The sequence below is a fragment of the Besnoitia besnoiti genome, chromosome III (genome assembly GCF_002563875.1).
Source record: "Besnoitia besnoiti strain Bb-Ger1 chromosome III, whole genome shotgun sequence".
Lineage (NCBI taxonomy): Eukaryota > Apicomplexa > Conoidasida > Eucoccidiorida > Sarcocystidae > Besnoitia > Besnoitia besnoiti.
In genome coordinates this window covers 3,975,659-3,993,373 of record NC_042358.1, presented here as the reverse complement: position 1 = coordinate 3,993,373, position 17,715 = coordinate 3,975,659, and the positions used below count along the sequence as shown (strand labels likewise).

The following is a 17,715-nucleotide window of genomic DNA, read 5'->3' as shown; positions in this document are numbered from 1 at the left end:
AAAATATCCACCCGCAGAAGTCCATCGCAACTGAAGAATGGTACACACGTATCAAATTTCTGCTCATTTCGTGCCTCTAGCCAGGTCCGTTCGCTTTGAGTGAAGAGCCAACTGACTCCTCAAGTTGGTGTGTGGTAAACGTGGATGCCTGGAGAGACCAGCAGTGTCTCAGCACCTACACCGGCTCTGTAGCCTCTTCGCGCTCTTGGCTCGGATTTTTGCAGAGGCAAAAGTTTTTCAGGGCCTCGTGCCCGTTCATAAACGTGAAGACTATGTGCTGGCGGTGGGCGACTTCCTCATCGACGGCGTATCCAAGGAGGTCGCGGAACTCGCTGCTCTTTCGGCCTTTAATCGTCTTCAGCTCCGCACTGCTGACGTTGGAGATGCACCGTGCGATCTCAAGGCATTCCATGGGGCACGAGGGCGCCGAAAAGCCCAGTCCGGTGGACGCATACAGTGAATCAGAAGTCTCGACGGCTCGCTCGGCAGCCGTCTCCCCGTCTCTTGTCGCGTCGCTGGAAGCCAGGGCAGGCGGCACGAGACCATTCGAGATCGCCGAGCGAGCAGAGGGGCCGTTTGCGGCCGACGCAGAGACATTGCTTCGGGGAGGCGACTCGAGCGTGTCGGGAGCCCCGGAATCGACCCAACCTGGCTCATCCTCGACACTTGCTGTCTGCTGCACCTTGTCAAGGCTGGTTAGATCCACGCGGCTCTGCCCGCCTTTGCTGGTTTTCCGCCCCAAAGCAGACGCCTCCCGTTTACAGCTCCCTGACTGCGCGGCGGCGTCTGCCAGTGTCGGATAGCTCTTCGCCCCTGGAAATTGACCTGCGAGACGCTTGGAGCCCCCGCGAGAAAAACTTGTGACGTAGACGGCCACGCACTCGTTCGCCGCGAAGTTGCCCGCTACGTGCCGGACACCTGAGCGGTGAATCAAACCGCGAAGATCTCATCGGCCGTCAGAGTCGCCCCAGGACGTCGCCACCATCGCGCCACGGAACTACATTTACGTATATGTGAAGGAATGCTTACATCCTTATGGATACGCAGAGGTGCCTTGCGGGCGTGTCCACAGGCGAGCTTCATGTGCAACACAGAAAAAAGCGTCACCTGCCACGCAGGTGACTGCAGCTTCTGCGAACTGGGGAAACTGAACAGGCACTCAGCGCGCAGTGTCTCTCTCCGCTTCGCAAGGCTATGCTTCACGACATCAACTCGTCATGCCTACGCATAAAGACAGGCATACGTCAGCGTGAGCGCGCGGCGACATATCTGCCGACATGGAACGCCGTAGCCCACCTTACCTGCTGCAAAGAGAGATTTTTTCTGCTGCACAAGAGCCGCGACTGCGCCTGGGTCGATAAAGATTTTTCCGCGAACAGGCAAAGACAAGATCCAGCCCCGAGTATCGCCCTTTTTGTGCGAACGCCGATCTTTCGCTATAAAAATAGTCCCTGAGAAGCACCAGCAAAAGGTACGGACAGTGCAGCCGCTTCTTCCACATCGAGACGTCTACACACGCGCACGCACATGCAATCTGCAGTAATAGGCGCGTGTGCGTATGCAAATTCAGCATACGAAAACAAAAGTGTTTGTACACGCAAGCACGAGAGCGCAAGGACAGCCAAGCAGGCCAAGGACAATGATACCGGTCGCCAGCACCCACAACCGACTCCACGTGCTTCAAGGCCCAAACCCTTTTTTACAGACGCGTTCTTCTACCTGTTGCCTGCTTTCTACCGCGAGAGTGGGACATGGCGACCCCCGGCCAGCGAGCTTGAACTCCGTGAGTAAGCCGCTATGAACAGCTGAAAGTACGACCCGTGAGGTAAAGGTAGGGGCAAAGAAGGAGACAGAGAGCGCCGCGAGAACGGAGGAGTGTGGGAAAAAGCGAAGCAGGTAGGCAACACCAGATGCGTGCATGCAACGAGTGACAGTAGGATACCTAACAGAGAAGGGGACGTCTCGCAAGCAGACACGGGTGTCTCACCAAGAAACGGCATCTGCTGAATACTGTCACAGATCAAAAGAGAAGGAAAGGGCTGCCCTCCAGTGGCGCGCAGTTTTGGAGTGCAGTCGTCGGTTGGTTCGTGCCCACTCCCCACACTTTCTTTCTTCGTTTTGTCTCCTCCGCCTTGACCGGGCCCCATGTCCTCTTTGTCTGCTTTTTCGAAAATCGCTCGGCTTCTTCGTTCGTCTGCGGCCTCGCCAACATCCCACGCGGAACTCTGCCTCGCTCCGACGTCCACCGAAGCTGAAAATGACGGCGAAGCATCTGCAGGGAGATGAGAATCTCTCGCGTTGTCTATGGCCTTCGCGGCTCGTGCCTCTTCTTGTCCTTCCTTCGCACAACCGGCGGCGGGGTCGCGTCGCCATGTCTCCATTCCCGGTATTCCCCCGCCGGCCGCGGTCTCCACGAAGGCGCCGTTGCCTTCCTGTTCTCCGCCTTGTCCCTTTCTCTTGGTCGGGGACCATTCGCCCTTCTTTTTCCCCTTCTTTTCCTCTAGCCGTCCGGTGGCCGCTGCGTCTTCTCGTCTGCAGGCCGCAGCCTCCGCGGACTCAGCAGCCCGGGCCTGGGCGCAGGCGTCTCCGGTCTCCTGTCGCATCGGCGCGCGCATCGGGAAGAGGGAGAGGCGAGGCAGCGCAGCCTCCTCCAGGGGGTGCGGGGTGCCGTCTCGCTGCTGCGCGTACGCGAGTATGTCGAGAATTCTTTCTGGATGCTGGCCGTTGGAAATCGCGACGTGAACGCCCACATTCGTTGCCAGCTTGCTGGCGATGATCTTCGTGTGCATACCGCCAGTCCCCCACGCGCCGCAGTCGCCATCCGAGAGGAACGCATACACGTCTGTCAGGCGGTCTACCAGGGCCACGGGGCGCGCGTCTGAAAAAGAAAGGAACCAAACGCGCGAGAACCCGAACGCCTCATGACGCGCGGGTGAGACGCACCCCAGGAGCCAGAAAGCCAACCGAGACAGAAGACAGCCGCAGCTGAAAGCCGATGCAGCAGCAACCCTAAACACACCTTCACAGAGAGAGCCCAATAACGGGGGATACAGATACTCCGACGCGGGAAGGACTGGAGGGAGTTGCAAGAATTGAAGCGACGGGGTCACTACAATCTGATCGACTTTCCCACACATTCTCCCGATTTTCGTGGTGCGTGCAAGTCGCTTGCGAACTCAATAATGCAGCTCAAACCCGCCTAAACCGGACAGGCGGATTGCAGGGCTTTGTGAGAAGAAACACAGGCAGAATGGTGAGTAAACCCGCGCCAAAAGTCACACAAAGTACGTAGAGCCACAGCAAAAAGAAGTTCCACTATTCACGCCAAGACAACGTGTGATGGGAGACTCAGCGCAAGATGCCAGCGCGTGCGCGAGATAAAATGACGAGATAGTCCTCTCCGTTTGTCGTTGCTTGTACCTGCGTGTTTGTGAGGATTTCGGTCAAACAGACAGTCGACGTCAGTTAGGATGAACAGCCAGTGGGCGTCGACCGCCACAGCGATGTGCGCGGAGAGTGTATCGTTATCTCCGAAGCGCAGTTGCTCGGTCGCGAGAGTGTCATTCTCGTTGATGATCGGAATGGCCTGCAGTCCACGACAGACGCCTCGCCCGCAGCCACACGCTGCCTATCCAACAGAGTATCCCGAAGAAAAAGGCGCCGCGCAGGAACCAGCAGCCCCGCGAAAATGACACAGAAGACCTACAGGCCTGCCGTGACCCCCCACTCGCTCAAGTGTAGGTTAATATATATATATATATATATATATACATATATATGGATAGATATGGACCGACCGATAGATAGGAAGTCGAGCAAATATCTCTGGGGGTAGTCCTTGTCTCACTCTCATCGTCTTCCCCCCAACTCTCTCTGTATTGTAGACGACAAGCGCGTGTGGTAGGAGAGACTTACATCGAGCGCCAGCAGAGCTTTGAGGGCGGAGCGGAAGTTTTGATAGGACTTCTGTTGGAGCAAGTCGTGCCGCGAGACCAGCATCTGAGCCACCTTCTCCTCACGGATGCTGCAGGGAGAGGACAAGGCAACGACTGCAGCCGCACACATATTGCTTGTAGTGATGTGTCTGCTCTACTTCCGAGTGTGCTGCCACGAGTGGTTTACCAGCTCAGACTGCTGGCAGCTGTCTCCCCCCTGCCCCCCCCCCCCCCCCCCCCACTCTTCACTGTGTCCACTGGAACCCCAGCGCCACGCTCCTTTGGATGCATGACCGCAATGATAGGCCAGCCAGATTTCCCTTCGTCCGTTTTTCCAACATCAGCCAACCCAAAATATCGACGCATTGGTCGCTCGTGCGCCAGGCTGTCCGGACATGGGGGGGTCTTTCTTCTCTAGCGTCACTCTGCAAACTCTCTTAACCTGAACAAGTCTTCGTAGAGCCGCATCAGCCGGCACTGCCCGACGGCCGCCAGAGCTTGCTTCATGTTCAGATGCTCAGGCCTCTCTCTGAGTCTCAGTGTGACGCAGCCGGCGCCGACAGCCCCGCTCGAGACGATAATCACCGTGTGACCTCGCGCTCGGAGTTCGCAGATCTACAGGGAGCACGCGCGGCGAACGCGTTCCGTAGAGTCGTAAGCATCCCGCATGCCGGAGTTAACATACACGTGCGCTTGAGCCCCTAAATATGACGGCAGGACGTCTAGACTGCGACAGCCGTAAACAACACTGCATCGCGACTCCCCTCTTCAACACCCCCGGTCAGCCAACAAAGTCGCGTATTTTTATTAGAATTCGATTGAGGCAAAGCAGTCTGCACACGGACACCCCTCCATCCTGCGGCTAACAGTCCGCAAAACGAGCGAATCGGGACTGCATAGTAGGTGACGCCGGAGGAGCAGAAAGGGGACAGCAAAAGTGCTGAGCAGGCGAGCTGGAAAGGCTATCGAGACCACAGCGAGGAGATGTGGAGGAAAAGTGAATTTGAGAGATACATAAACGTGCACAGAGGAGCCGAGACAACGGAAGCCTAACGGCACAGCATGGCACACCAATGACAAACGGTGATCTTCCATGCGTGTTGTTTCCTCCCTCACACGTGGTAAACGAGTACACATGCCCTTCACCTGAGCCTTCTTGCCTCGATCGCTGTCTTTTTCTGTCGCGCTGTGCCGCCGGCTTCCGCTGTTATTCTCTGGGTCATTCCACTGTAGTAACTTCAGCTCGCGCCTTCGCCTCTTGCCCGTGGCTTACCGTGTCAACGAACCTCCCGAGGTTGGAGAGATTCATGCACATGCGTCCTTTTGCAACAGTCAGCAGAGTGCTGGTGCCGATTTTCACGACCACTAGACAGCCAGATTTCGCTGCAGTCGCAGGAGCCGGGCACAGCGACGGACTCCCTTCTTCCTTTTGCTCTTCACAGCGTCTCTTTCCCTCTGCCCCCTCGCAGTGTGATCCTTGAGCCTTTGCATGTCTCCGCCTCGGGGACGTGGAAAACGACTCCCGGCCACAGTCTCTGTCAGCGCAGAGAGAGTACCGTCGGTCGTTGGGTGCTGATGATGCGAGGTCATCAGCCATCATGAAATCTGCCTTTGAGGGTGCCGTCCATGAAACAGAGAAGCAGACCGAAAAGCAGTCACTCGCCCAGACAGGGCGGGCACACGCGACAATTCGGGTTCCCGCTGCCGACCGAGCGATTTCGTGGACCTTGAATGTGCTCGCGTCCGTGCCGGGTGGAATTCGGCCTTGCAGCTCTGCGCACTGACAAGGATCCGCGGCAGAACGTAAATACAAAGGGCCGCTAATAAAGAAATGGGTCTCAAGCCAAGTACGTGTAAAAAACGTAGTTGGAGCGGCCGGTAGATGAGTGTGCTCACGTATCTTGCGGCTTTGAGTATACGGTGCTCGTAAGCTCTCGCGGCAGTCTCGAGACGCAGGACCGCAGCTCACAGCCGAACGGAAATGACTGGGAAGACACGGAGGTTACAACTGAAGCCAGTGCTTCTGGAAGTTCCTCTTTGCAGCGAACAAACGATTTAGACAACATCCCAAGGACAAAAAGACGCGGTGCTATGGGGTAGCCTCCCAGGATTCCCCGACAGTGTGACCTGGGGGGCTAGACCCCGCGCGCCTCTAGCTTGGCGCGCAGAGTTGCGCCACAACGCATAGAACCCTTCGTCTACTGAGTATTCCAATACACTAAATTAGTCGTCCTGCATGAGGTTTCAGTTCTTAAGTCCACTGGTGTATGATCTTTGGCCTGCATAAAGTCGAACACGGGGAGACACGAGACGTCCCAAGGCTGGAGCGTGAGGCACAAAACGTTTAAGGCCCGCCCCTTCGGGAGTTCCCCGCATGCAGAGCGTATCTCTGGACTGTTACGGATTCAGTGCCGTCTCTCAAGAAGGGAGCTCGGATGCTGTCTACTGGATGACTTTATTTTTTCTCTACCCAGCTGTCTGTTTGCATTTGCTTGGCTGCTCACGGCCAGGATTTCGTGTGGTGGAGGGACCCTTTTTGGACACTCCTGTGCGCACTCGTCACGGTATATCTTCAGTTTGAATACAAGGCTTCTGCTGAAAAGCTTCCACACGCAGCTATAGCTGGTGTGGTTTTGTCCTTGATCTCGCTCCCCAGGCGCTCCAAGAACTCGGAGAATAATGCCCGTTCAGGAGGGTGTTCTGGTTGAGGCATCAGCAGTTGTAGCGACCGGGTAATAGGGTAGCTATGGTAATTACCACTTCACACGCACGCAGGCGGCCCTACAACATGGCAGCAGGACGCTAAAGCCTCCACGAAATAGTATAGAGAGCAATGCACATAATCGTTTTAATGTTACACTAGCGTTCCTAACTGAATTTCTCGAAATAACACGGGAGTAGTGAGCCGACGTGGAGGAGCTGGTACCGATTGTGTGAATGTAGCACATATCAATCACTTAGATGGTGAGGTTTCTCCCAAAGATCCGGATGGCGCTGGCTAGGTACACGAAGATACCACTATAGGTAATGCGCGTACAAGGTGGTCATGAAAGGCACAAGCGAACTTGCATCCGGTAACGAAAGACCTACAGGATCTAAACGTGATGTCGAACTCGTAGTATATGTTCCCCAGAGAATGACAATTTATAAAAACTTAGGAATGTTACTGTAGTATGTGTAAAAGGGAGCCTGGAGTCTAGCTTCAGCTGTTACCCGACTTGTCTTGCATGCCTGGTGAAATGGGAGCAGAACTCCCTGGGTATCCAACCAGCTGTTCTGCCTTGGGCAATGAAGCGAAACCGCAGTTCAAACCTGTATTTTATTCCACTAAACTAGTGTCTTTGCCTTTCATGTGAACAATTAACGCCTGTCAGGTTCTTGTTATCCAGTGTGCTCACTGCGTACTTACAGTCATACCAAAGGACTCAACTGATGGTACCCATTGGCAATTCCGCTTCATATTGTACCTGAAAGGTGCCTTTTAGCATAATATGCGGTGTGAAAAGTAATCCCATCCAAAACTCGTGGTTTGTTCGTATTTATGTTATCAGCAGGTCAATGAATTATCAACAGCGATGAAACTTATTCGGCTTCACAAGATTATTTCACATCGGATATGTTCTAGGCAAGATATGGATTCCTGTTCTCACACCTTGGATCCGGTAAACAAAGACCTTCACCAAAAAACACATGTTCCAGGTACTAAGGAATGTGTGCTTAACTGCGTACTTCGTCACCGACCACAAGTAGACCAGCGCTGAAGCACTTGTGTCCATTCGATAGTCCTCAATTAAAAGGTTTATTCAGCCATTTCACCCAACTAATGAGCCATCCGCTTACTACATTTCGAGTCGCAGGGCAGCCTCCGTATCTCCATGCACCTGGCCGCCCACCCTGCCACAACATGCGAAAACTGTATTCACAACAGGGGAACTGCCGCCAGGGTAGCGAATCAAGTGCAGGTGTGCCGAAGAACTCTGTGGACCACGCTCAAGCCAAGAGCACTTACTACGCGAGTTTTTATTCTTATCAGGAGAGGGGAGAACCGGCTTTCGCGATTGGCCTGACCTTTCAACTGGCAAGCCTGCGCTTCTGGACTGCTAGAATCGAGTGATGCTATGCGCCACTGGTGCTGCGCGTATGCAGTCACCGTGCAACAGAACGATAGCGACACACACGCTGACGCCAGGCGCAGATGGTGCTCTGTGTGTGGCCTTCGTGAGCAGCATCAGGTTCATCCTTTTGGTGGTCGTTTACGGTAAAAATCACCGGTATCCTGGTGTGCAGTGAAAACAGTGAACCACGTTTGCCTGACCTCTGGTAGGCGTCATGAAATAACGTACGATTTCATCCTTGTCCCTCCTTTTAGTGTAGCCCAGCGAGCCGCTTTCAAATGTGACTGAGCGTGCTGAACCGAGGGGGAAACTTTAAACATGCTAGCAGTAGCACGTGTTGGCTGAGAGCAGGAGTACTGGATACTATCTAGTAGAGGAGGTTGTAGGGTCGCACGCTTCACTGTAGAGGCACTTCCGTTGGATTCCGTTGATTCCATAAAATGACCGAACAGGATTTCTCCTCGCTTCTTCCCGCCAGCGACTAGCTGTGACTTTGGGAGCTTTCCTCCAAACATATACCGGGAGGTCCCTCGGCCCCGGGACAGAACGCGAACTTCCACTGCACTGGCGCGTTGAAAACGAACAATAGTTTGAGAGACGAAGAGGTATGTGCAACATACATTGACGCGGTCGCCAGGACTTAGGACTGCCCAACTCGCCCCCTGGCGTCTACGGAACTGCGGCCGCCACTGCACACGACAGCACCTTCCTGCCGTTGGCAGACAAGCTTGGGGAAGTGGAGGTGCTGAGAACGAACTGCAATTGTAAAAACCGTGGCCCCAGGTCTCCAGAAGAGGGTTTTTCACACAACGTCATCGCTTTGGTAGTGCATATCGCCGCAGAAAATGCTCAAGCGCTTCCGACGCCTGCATGCACGGACCTTGCAAGCGCATGCGTCAATGTGAGAAGCCGTTGAAAAGCTGCGATGTAGCTCTCTTTCGAAAAGCGTCGAGTGCCTCCTTGGAGCCAGATCCGAGGACTTCCGCCCCTCTTGACCTTCAGTGCAATTCTTCCTTCTCTCAATACATGGGGCTTCTGCATTCTCTGTCGCGACCGCCCCGATCGCTCATCTCGCATTGTAGTTCCCCGAGAGCCATCCAACGCGTGCGCCAGTCGTGCTGCCTCACTGTCGAAGCCGGATTCAGAAAAAAAAAGCCGAGCCATTAAACTTTGCATTTCTTCTGTAAAGTGTGGCGTTCGGACCCAGTAGGGGGAGTTCCGCAAGGAGGCACTGACCACACAAGGAACGAGGCCGGAATCGAGGCGTTTTATCGGAGTCCAACTTCTTCGCCGTCTAGCCACGTGCCCGGTTCACCTGTTCGTGTTTCCAAGAGGCAAAACACACCCAACCTCGACGACAGCGATCAGCGTCTGCTACAGGAGCTGGAGGCGGCGCCTTGGACGCGTGAAACTCGAAATAAGTTGGCTTTCTGGTGCATTTTTCGCCCTCGCCTTCTATGGTGCTTCTGGCGTGCAAGGCGACGACGTGATCATGCACAACCTCCACACAGCCGCCGTTCCTCTACGCTCGCAGTCTCTTTTGGAAGTAAATCGCTTCCTTCTCTTTTTCTCCGGCTCCATCCGGCTTCGTCTCGCGCGGCCTTTGCCTTCGCTTCCCCCACGCGAAGATGGGCGCCGCCTCTTCCCAACAGAGTGCCCTCGACGCCGGCGCTGCACACGCCTTCACAGCCTTCGCGGCTTCGGCGCCTTCCGCGCGGTCGCGTGCAGCGGTGTTTGAACGAACGGCGCACGGGCTTCCCGTGCTGATTGAGGAGGAAACCGACGACGGCCCCCGGGCTGCGCGTCCGCCTCTGGAGAGCTCCGAGGAGGCCTACACATGCTTCACCATCAGGAACCGGCGCAGCTCCGAGCTTGGCAAGGAGCGGAAGCTGCGGCCGAGCGGCCCTCTGCAGAAGGCGCAGGAAGACGCAGAGGGCGAACTCAGGCGGCGGAGTGCGTCTTCCTCCGCGGAGGAGCGAGGCGAAGGCCTCCGAGACTTCGAGGCCGCGGAGGCTGCGAACCGCGGGGGGCGGGGGCCCCCCCGGGCGGTGCCGTGAGAGCAGAAACACAAGGGCGGGCTTCGTTCGAGTCCGCGGAGCGGCCGTGCTCCTCACACGCGGACGGAAGACCGGCCCAGCCTCTGGGTGCCTCAGGCACCGAAAAACGAGCGGGGCGTGCAGCCGAAGAAGTGAGAGAAGAGCAAGGTGCCAGGAAGGCGCCCGACTTGTCGGGGGCGAGGGCAGCGTCTGGCGGAAGCCAGCAGATGGCCGCCTGGTTCTCCGCCGAAGACGCGGAGGAGGAGGTCGGGGATTTGGATGCCGGCCGCGGACATGGCGCGGAAGCGTGGGACGAGGAGGAAGCAGACGAAGAGGAAGATCTGACTCGCTTGTATGTGCCGAACGAGCAGAAGTGGCAGGCGCATCTCGCGGCTCTCGGGAAGCAAGGTCGCGCGACTTTGAATGCGGTACGACGCGTCCAGCAGCATCTGCAGTTGAAGCAGCATCCGCACGAAGAGCCCGCTGGCTTGGCTGCCGTGGCTGGCGACTCTCTCTGCCCACCCGTGGTTCTTCCTGTGCATGCAGCGCCTGAGCTGGCGGCGCCGCGGAGCCCGGCTCCAGAGCGCGCGCAGCCGCTGCCCGCTTCTCGCTCCGAGCCACATCTCACACTTCGCGGCATCTCAGCCGATTCCGTAACCTCGTTTTCTTCGCAGCCAGGCGCGGGCACCTCTGCGGATCTGTCGTCCCTCCTCTCGCCTTCGGAGAAGCATCGCCGCGCGCAGGGGGAGGAGCTTCTCGAAAAGCGTCTGTTTGATCTGACTACTCCGGGAGTGTCGCGCGTGACGAGCGTGGCTTTCGTGTCGAGTCTCTGCCGCTTGGACAAGAAAGAAAAATCTGAAAAAGTGGAGGGCGCAGGCGAACTCGAGCGGGAGGCTCTGAGTCACCAGCTCGCCCTCGCCCTGCTTCTCGAACCGCGCGGCAGCAGCGTAGACCGACCAGAAACTGATCAACAACAAGTTCTTCATCAGCTCGACACCGTCTGCTCGCTCGCGCGCTGCTGCGTGCGGCCGTGGCGGCACCTGTTGCCGGAACAAATAAAAGCGACCTGCCTCTCTGGAGGCCTCAGCAACAAGCTATTTGTAGTGGATGCCGACGTCGGCGGGGAGCTGAGGGAGGGAGGCGCAGGAGATCGCAGTGCCTCGGAGTCGGGTCGCCTGAGCGAAGACCGCCGCGGCGAAGAGACTCCAAAACGCGTCCTGCTGCGCGTTTACGGGCACCCAGCTGGCACAGAGCTCTTCGATCCTCGCGCGGAGCAAAAACTCTTCAAGAAGCTGGGCGACATCGGAGTCGCACCGCGCTGCATCGCCGAATTCGATGTGAGACAAAGAAGTCGCATTTTGGCCTTGCGTGGCTCCATAAGCCCTTGCGGATCTGCGTGCAGCTAAAAAAACGCGCGGTGTATGAAAAATCCGCCGGGGCTGTGTGCATGTCCAATCGAAGCTCCCGTGTGGCTCCTCCTGGGGAAAAGCGTGTGCCTCTGCGTGGGTTTTCGCTGTTTGTGGTGTATTGAACGTATGGGCTCCGAAGGATTCGCGGTTTTCTTGTCGTCCTCCTCGACCGCTTGTTGTTATTATTTTTTTCGTGTTTCTTCAGGGCGGCCGCGTGGAGGCGTGGATTGACGGCCGCACGCTAAAGACCGAGGACCTCCACGACGAAGACACGCTTCTCAAAATCGCCCGCGTTGTAAGTCTCCATTTCTCCTCTCCGCGCCTCGGCCTCTTGCTTCGCGTGGTGGGATTCCTCCTCAGCGCGAGCGTCCGCCCTTGCACCGCCGTTCGCTTCCGGCGCGCTTCGTCTGCCCGAGGCAGCTGCGTCCATACTTCTCCGCCCTCCCTCTCTGTCTCGACGGATCGGGGCCTCAGGCACGGCCTCCGCTTCTTCGCAAGGGGCGAGGCCTGCGAGGTGGTTCCGGCGGTCGCTAGCCTGTCGGGCTTCTGGCTGACTGTTTGAAACACGCCAGCCTCTCCCTCTGTTGAGATCTCATGGCATCTCGTTCTCTGACAAGTTACGAACGCCGAAAAAGGAGTCGGGCTCAAAGAAGGGGATGTCAGCGTTTAGAATACGGGCTACCTGGCGACGCCGTTGTAGGTTTGTGCGGCGCACCATGGGTATCAGACTCCTTTGGGTTTGCAGGACATGATTCTCCGTTGGGGGGAATCCTTTCGCTTTTCCTGTCGTCCTGCAGCAGCGGTGTCAGACGTTCGTTGCCTTCCACTCCGCTTCTGCCGCTGCGCCCTTTCGAGCTCGCGGTCGCTGCCCCGTGCCCCCGCCGCGTTTGCCGCACACACAGGCACACACGGAGGCAAATCAAGATAAGATACATGAATGCAGGCTTTGAAAGATGGCGTGACTGCCTCACTGCTCGCTGCTTCCTGCCGAGCTCGACGGCGTGGCGCGTCTCTGTGCTGCGGCTTTTTCTGTCAGCTCTCGCGCTTCCACCAGACGTGCCTTCGCCCTCTGCGCCGGTGCGCCTCGGAGACCGCGCGGCGGTCCTGTCCGTGGTGTGCGGTCGTCCCGCTCGCTGCGACTTCTCTGCCGCTCAGAAGTCGCCCCTCTGCTTCGCTGCATCGCTTTCAAAGCCCCAGCGGGGAAAGCGTTCAGGATGCCCTCTCGCTGAGTCCACACACACACCACCACAGCTCGTCGGCGGCTCCGTCGGCCGCGCGGCGTGACCCTCCGCCGGCGGGCGCGCCCTCTGCGCCCTCGCAGGCGGCGTTGCCTGCTTCCCCTTCGGGCTCAGCGGACGGCGGCTTCGACCCGGCGAAACCCGCCGGCAGCTGTCCGCTGTCGGGCGAGTGCAGCGACAGCAAGTCTGCTGCGCCCTTCTCCCCCTGCGAGTGTCTCCTCTGCCGCACGGAGCTTTGGGCACTGCTCGCCGAGAAGTCGCAGCGCGAGGCGGCGCTGCTCGCCCAGCAGACTGCGGAAGTCGCGGAGGCCGCGCTGGAAGAAGCCGCGGAAGCCGCGGCAGCCAAAGGCGAGGAAAAACGCGAGCGAGCAGACCAGGCACAGGGCCGCCCAGCCGCAGAGCGACTCCGCGCTGAGGCGGAGCCCGCGGCGACACCAGACGGGGCGGCCGACCACGCCGAGGCCGCGCGCCACCGGAGCGGCGAGGAGACACCTGGGAGCGAGACCGAGGGGAGGGAGGGACAAGACGCCAGCGGAGAAGACGAAACGGAAGCGATACGCGCAGCGGAGCTGCTGGCGGAAAAAGCGGCTGTGGCGCTGGACGAGGCGAAGGCGACTGTAGGGCTGATGCAGGGCCTCGATCTGGAGAAGTACATGCGAGAAGCAAGGCAACTCAGAGAGGTGAGAGTTCAGCGCCGTCACTGCCGCTTTGGGGGAGGGGGGGGGGGGTACGCCCGCATTTGGTGTGCGTTTCGCTTCGTGGCTCCAGTCTTCTCCTCTCGAGTTTCGGGATGGAGAACCAAGGCGGACGCACTCTTGACAGGCCTCGACGGGAACGTGTCGTCTGCGCAGCTCCGTGCCTCTCTCGTCTGCAGTGCGCCTCGCGCGCTGTGTGTTTCTTCCTCTTTTCCGTCAGTCTCTTCCGCGCGTTGTCTGCTTCTTCGGTGTTTTGGTTTGACTGCTTTGCCCTCTTCCTCTCTTCGTCGACACCTTCTGCTCTCCATTCTCGCACCTGCCCTCGCTTTTTCCCTTATACGTGGCGAGCATTCGTGCCTCTCTGATTGCCGCCTAGCCCTGTGCTTTTATCTTGTCGCGGTCTTCTTTCTGGCTCTCTACGGCGTGTCTCCCTGCACTCGCGCCGCGTCGACCCCGTGAGAGGAAATACCGAGAGGAAAGGCCTCTAGCGAGCTGCCAGCGCCTTGTTCGCGAGGTTTCGAGGGCGCGGGCTCTGTGCGCTGCACATCTGTGTCGAGTTTGTTCTCTCCTTCTCTCTTGTTTCACCGCTGGACGTCGGATTGCTCTCTTGACGCTGCGTGTGTCCGCAGGCGATTTTGAGTCGCGTGAGGAGGGAGCTGTCTCCCGAGAGCCTCACGAGCGTCTACAGCGGCGCGGAGCGATGGGCGCTGCTCTCCGCGGCCTCGCCGGTCCTCTCGCACAACGACCTGCAAGAAAACAACTTGATGCTAGTAGGAAGCAGACCGCAGCGGAGAGGAGAATGCGCCTGCCGCGAACGAAGCGGCGCGGAGAAGGGCGCAGACAAGAAGAGGGGAGGGTGGGAGAGAAAGCGACGCGAAACCCGTGACAGCAAGTCACTAAAAAGACCGCGATCCAGAACGAGAAAGCGGCGAAACGACACACCTGACAGGAGAACGAAAGAGGAGGGGGCCGAGGGCAGTGCGGGGTAGTGGCGCGGGCGTGCAAGGCGAGATCATGCCGAGAAGGCTGCAGTAATCCGAAGACACTGGAGCCAAGTCAGAGGGGAGAGAGGCAACGGCAGCGAGTAGAGTCTAGTTCCTAAAACCTAAACCCTAGTATGGCTAGTAAAGTTTTATGTTGTCTAATATAAGTTTGACTACAATTTAAATTAGATTTCAATCTTTTAAAAGAAAAAGTGACGTGCACAGCTCTCGGCTTGGAAGGCCGTTTGCGGATGCTCTGTGCGGCTCTTACTGGCGTCCGCTGCGCGTTGTTTTTGTTCATCTCGGTTTACTCTGGTTTCGTATCCGATCGTGCCTGTCCGCAGGCGAACGCAGGGCGACTGCACTTGATTGACTTCGAATACGCGACGGAGAGTTTAAGAGGCTTCGATATCGCAAATTTGTTCTGCGAGATGTGCATCGATTACACGTCAGCTCAGCGTAAGAAGCGTCATTTGAAAGCCCACCAGAAGTGATTCACGTCCGCGCTGGACATCCGGTTTCGTGGCGCCGTCTCTACTCCACCTAGGGCCCCCTCTTCTCTGTGCCCCGTCGCAGGCTGCTGCTTCCATCGACAAGGCTTCGCCGCAGGAGCTTTCTCGAGTTTCCATCTCCGCGGTCGCGGTTTCTTCGGAGCCGCCCCGTGGGTTCGCTTTGCGAAAGGGTGCGGCGGTGCTTGAGTGTCCTCGTTCCCTCTGTTTTCTACCTGCTCAGACTTCCCCTTCTTCCTCATCGACTCAACACGGTATCCCGCGCGCGCGACCCGACGCAAGTTCATCCGCGTCTACCTCGAGAGTCTGCTCGCCGTGCCCAAGAGACGGCGCAGCGCCGCGGACGCCGAGAGCCGTGCGCGCGGCGACGCGAAGGAGGGCGCGTCATCCAGCGCAGCACTGGCGTGCGTGAACGGTGTAGGCGGAGAACGAGACGGGGATGCGACCCACGACGAGGTTAACGATGCGATCATCACGAACTTTGAGCACATGGTAAGCAAAAAAGGCGTTGCGGACCTGCGCACTCGCCTCTCGCTCGCTCCCTGCCCCGTGGGATGTGCCTGCCTGTCGCGTATCTCCTCGCGTCTGAGGTTTTTTGCGCAACTTCCATCGCCGGACGGATTTCCCCGGAGACACGAAGAAGCCTTTCCGACCGACTTACATACAGGAATATACGTATCGATATATATGTAGAGACACATATACATACATACATGCATACATATGTATATATATGTATATCTATACTTATCACTAGATATACGCGAGGACTTAGACAGGCGCGAATCAGTGCGTAACGACCTCTTAGCGACGCGAGTGGAAGCCCAAAGCTCAAGGTATGAGGCTGCCGGTGTGCGGCAGCAGTCGTTTCGCGAAGAACGCTCTCCTGTCACCAGCATCCGCGGCTGCGGATGTCTTCACCGCATGCGCGCATTATACCTGTATATGTATGCATTTTTTTGCATATACATATGTAAATAATTAGATATATATCGATTTAGAAACGTTGACGTGTACGGTAGCACCTAGCTCGTGCGTGCAAATTGTCGCGAGTTGTGCGACCTTGATTTCTTTCCCTGCTGCGGCACAGGTTGAGCTCTTGACGCTGTCTTCGCATCTTCTTTGGGCCTTCTGGTCTGTTGTGCGGACGCCCATGCGACAGTCGGAAGATGAGTTCTCTTATCTCAGATACGCCGTTGAGAGGTGCGTATGTCTTCTAGTTTCAAGTCAGGCGTTTCCGCCTCCAGCTAGCGCATCTCGGTTCACTTTCTCTTCTTCATTTCTGCCTTCCTCTGCCACCAAGAGCTTCCATCTTTGAGCAGCAGAGATGGCGTCTTCCCAGGCGCGGACTTGGGTGAGCGTTGCCGCCACGTCGTTTTCTGCTTTTCCCACGCATGCAGTCGCCTTCTGCAGAGACGCTGGCCCCCTCTGTATCTCCACCCTGCTTTTCAGGCTGAAGCTGTACGAGGAGAAGAAGACCGAGCTCATTCGTCTGGGAATTCTGACTGCCGGCGCAGACGGGAGACCGTCGGCTTCTGCGTGAAGCGCGGAGCTCAGATCTCGCGTCCATGCTGAGAGTCGGAAGGCGGCCTGTCGTGGACGCGCCGTATCTTTCCTCCCACCTATTCATTTGTACTGCATGGCTGACGAGCGCGGCAGGCCATGTCAGTGCGCTCGTGCGCATGGGAGGGTAGACGTGGGATGGTATAATTGCGGCTTCTGTGCCTCGGTGGAAGAGGCGCTTCCAGGCATACTGCGGCGGCGGCGGTTTCCTCAGTGTAAAATGCGCTGGCTTCGAGCGGCGCAGGGTTCGAAGCCCCCGTGCGAAGAAAAATTCAAGCCGGACCGGGTCTGTTCCTTGGTTTTTCTTCATTTCTCGTCGATGGCTCTTTCCGTTTCCCCGTTCTCTGCAGTTCACTTCCGCTTTGCGGAGGCGTTTCAGGGACGCTTTCAATGTCTGTTACAGGCGCGAACTTGTGCCCGTAGCTACGCGGCTTTTTCGGTGGGGCTGTCTGCGCTGGCGGCCCAGAGTCGAGTAGGTCTCTCGCTTTGCGTCCACGGCGATCGCGGCGGCGCTGCGGGCCGCAGATCTCATGCGGTCAGTTAGTTGGATGTTGCTCCTTTCTGCCTTTCGCGCGGCGCGTGAGTGCGGGTGCTCACGTCTTTTCAGTTACCGCGCTCCGCGCAGAAGGAGGCGCGGGCCGCGGCCCGTGCCTGCGGCGCGCCAGGCTGTATAGAGACAGGCATCAGTGCTGCTCTCTGCGTGGACGCCTCGCACTCAGCATTGACTGAGGCCGAGCGACTGCGCGTCCACGTCTTGGCTAATGTGTCGTGAGAGCCTAGATGACTGTGTAGCGATTTGACGATGTTAAACGCCAAAGACAAGCATCATATACTCCAAGTGCTCCCGACAGACGCGCGCTCAGAGGAACGAACAAACTAATTCACGACAGACACAGCGCGTCAGCTGACGTTCCTACTTCCAGCCCATCCAACCACGGGTGCCATACGCTAGTCTGATACTCGCAATAGGCGATTTCCCTGCGACTTTAGAGAGAACAGGACCACGAGGACAGTGCCCAGAGTGCACGTCTGCAATGGGGGTTACGCGGATGTCACCGCTCCCCCCCTTTGAAGGCGCAGCACGCTTTGCCGCCATCAGAGCCGCACTGAGGTCTTCTCTACATATGCCAATTACTACGCTTCGAGTGTTTCATGGATGAGCTGGCAAACAAGAGCTTGATCGGGACACTACTCTCCTGGACAGCGTCGCTCGCTATCTACCTCCTTAGCTG

The 17,715-nt window shown here is 57.4% G+C and overlaps 3 protein-coding genes across 3 annotated transcripts; 2 read left to right on the top strand and 1 right to left on the bottom strand.

Annotated features, from left to right (window-relative positions):
* Positions 1–175: 175 nt before the first annotated feature.
* On the bottom strand, positions 176–5,535 carry BESB_048320 (glutamate 5-kinase domain-containing protein; the record flags this gene model as incomplete). Its single annotated transcript, XM_029363283.1, has 7 exons — positions 176–918; positions 1,302–1,451; positions 1,988–2,878; positions 3,421–3,586; positions 3,916–4,024; positions 4,378–4,550; positions 5,209–5,535. 7 exons carry the CDS (start codon positions 5,533–5,535, stop codon positions 176–178), a joined length of 2,559 nt encoding a protein of 852 aa, XP_029220649.1.
* Positions 5,536–9,678: 4,143 nt separating this feature from the next.
* Positions 9,679–10,107, top strand: BESB_048310 (uncharacterized protein; the record flags this gene model as incomplete). The annotated part of the gene is made up of 1 exon (XM_029363282.1): positions 9,679–10,107. One exon carries the CDS (start codon positions 9,679–9,681, stop codon positions 10,105–10,107), a length of 429 nt encoding a protein of 142 aa, XP_029220648.1.
* A 206-nt stretch (positions 10,108–10,313) lies between these two features.
* Positions 10,314–16,463, top strand: BESB_048300 (phosphotransferase enzyme family protein; the record flags this gene model as incomplete). The annotated part of the gene is made up of 8 exons (XM_029363281.1): positions 10,314–11,423; positions 11,701–11,790; positions 12,532–13,413; positions 14,058–14,198; positions 14,756–14,870; positions 15,144–15,412; positions 16,011–16,123; positions 16,373–16,463. The coding sequence occupies 8 exons, from the start codon at positions 10,314–10,316 to the stop codon at positions 16,461–16,463; spliced, it is 2,811 nt and encodes a 936-aa protein (XP_029220647.1).
* Positions 16,464–17,715: the final 1,252 nt, after the last annotated feature.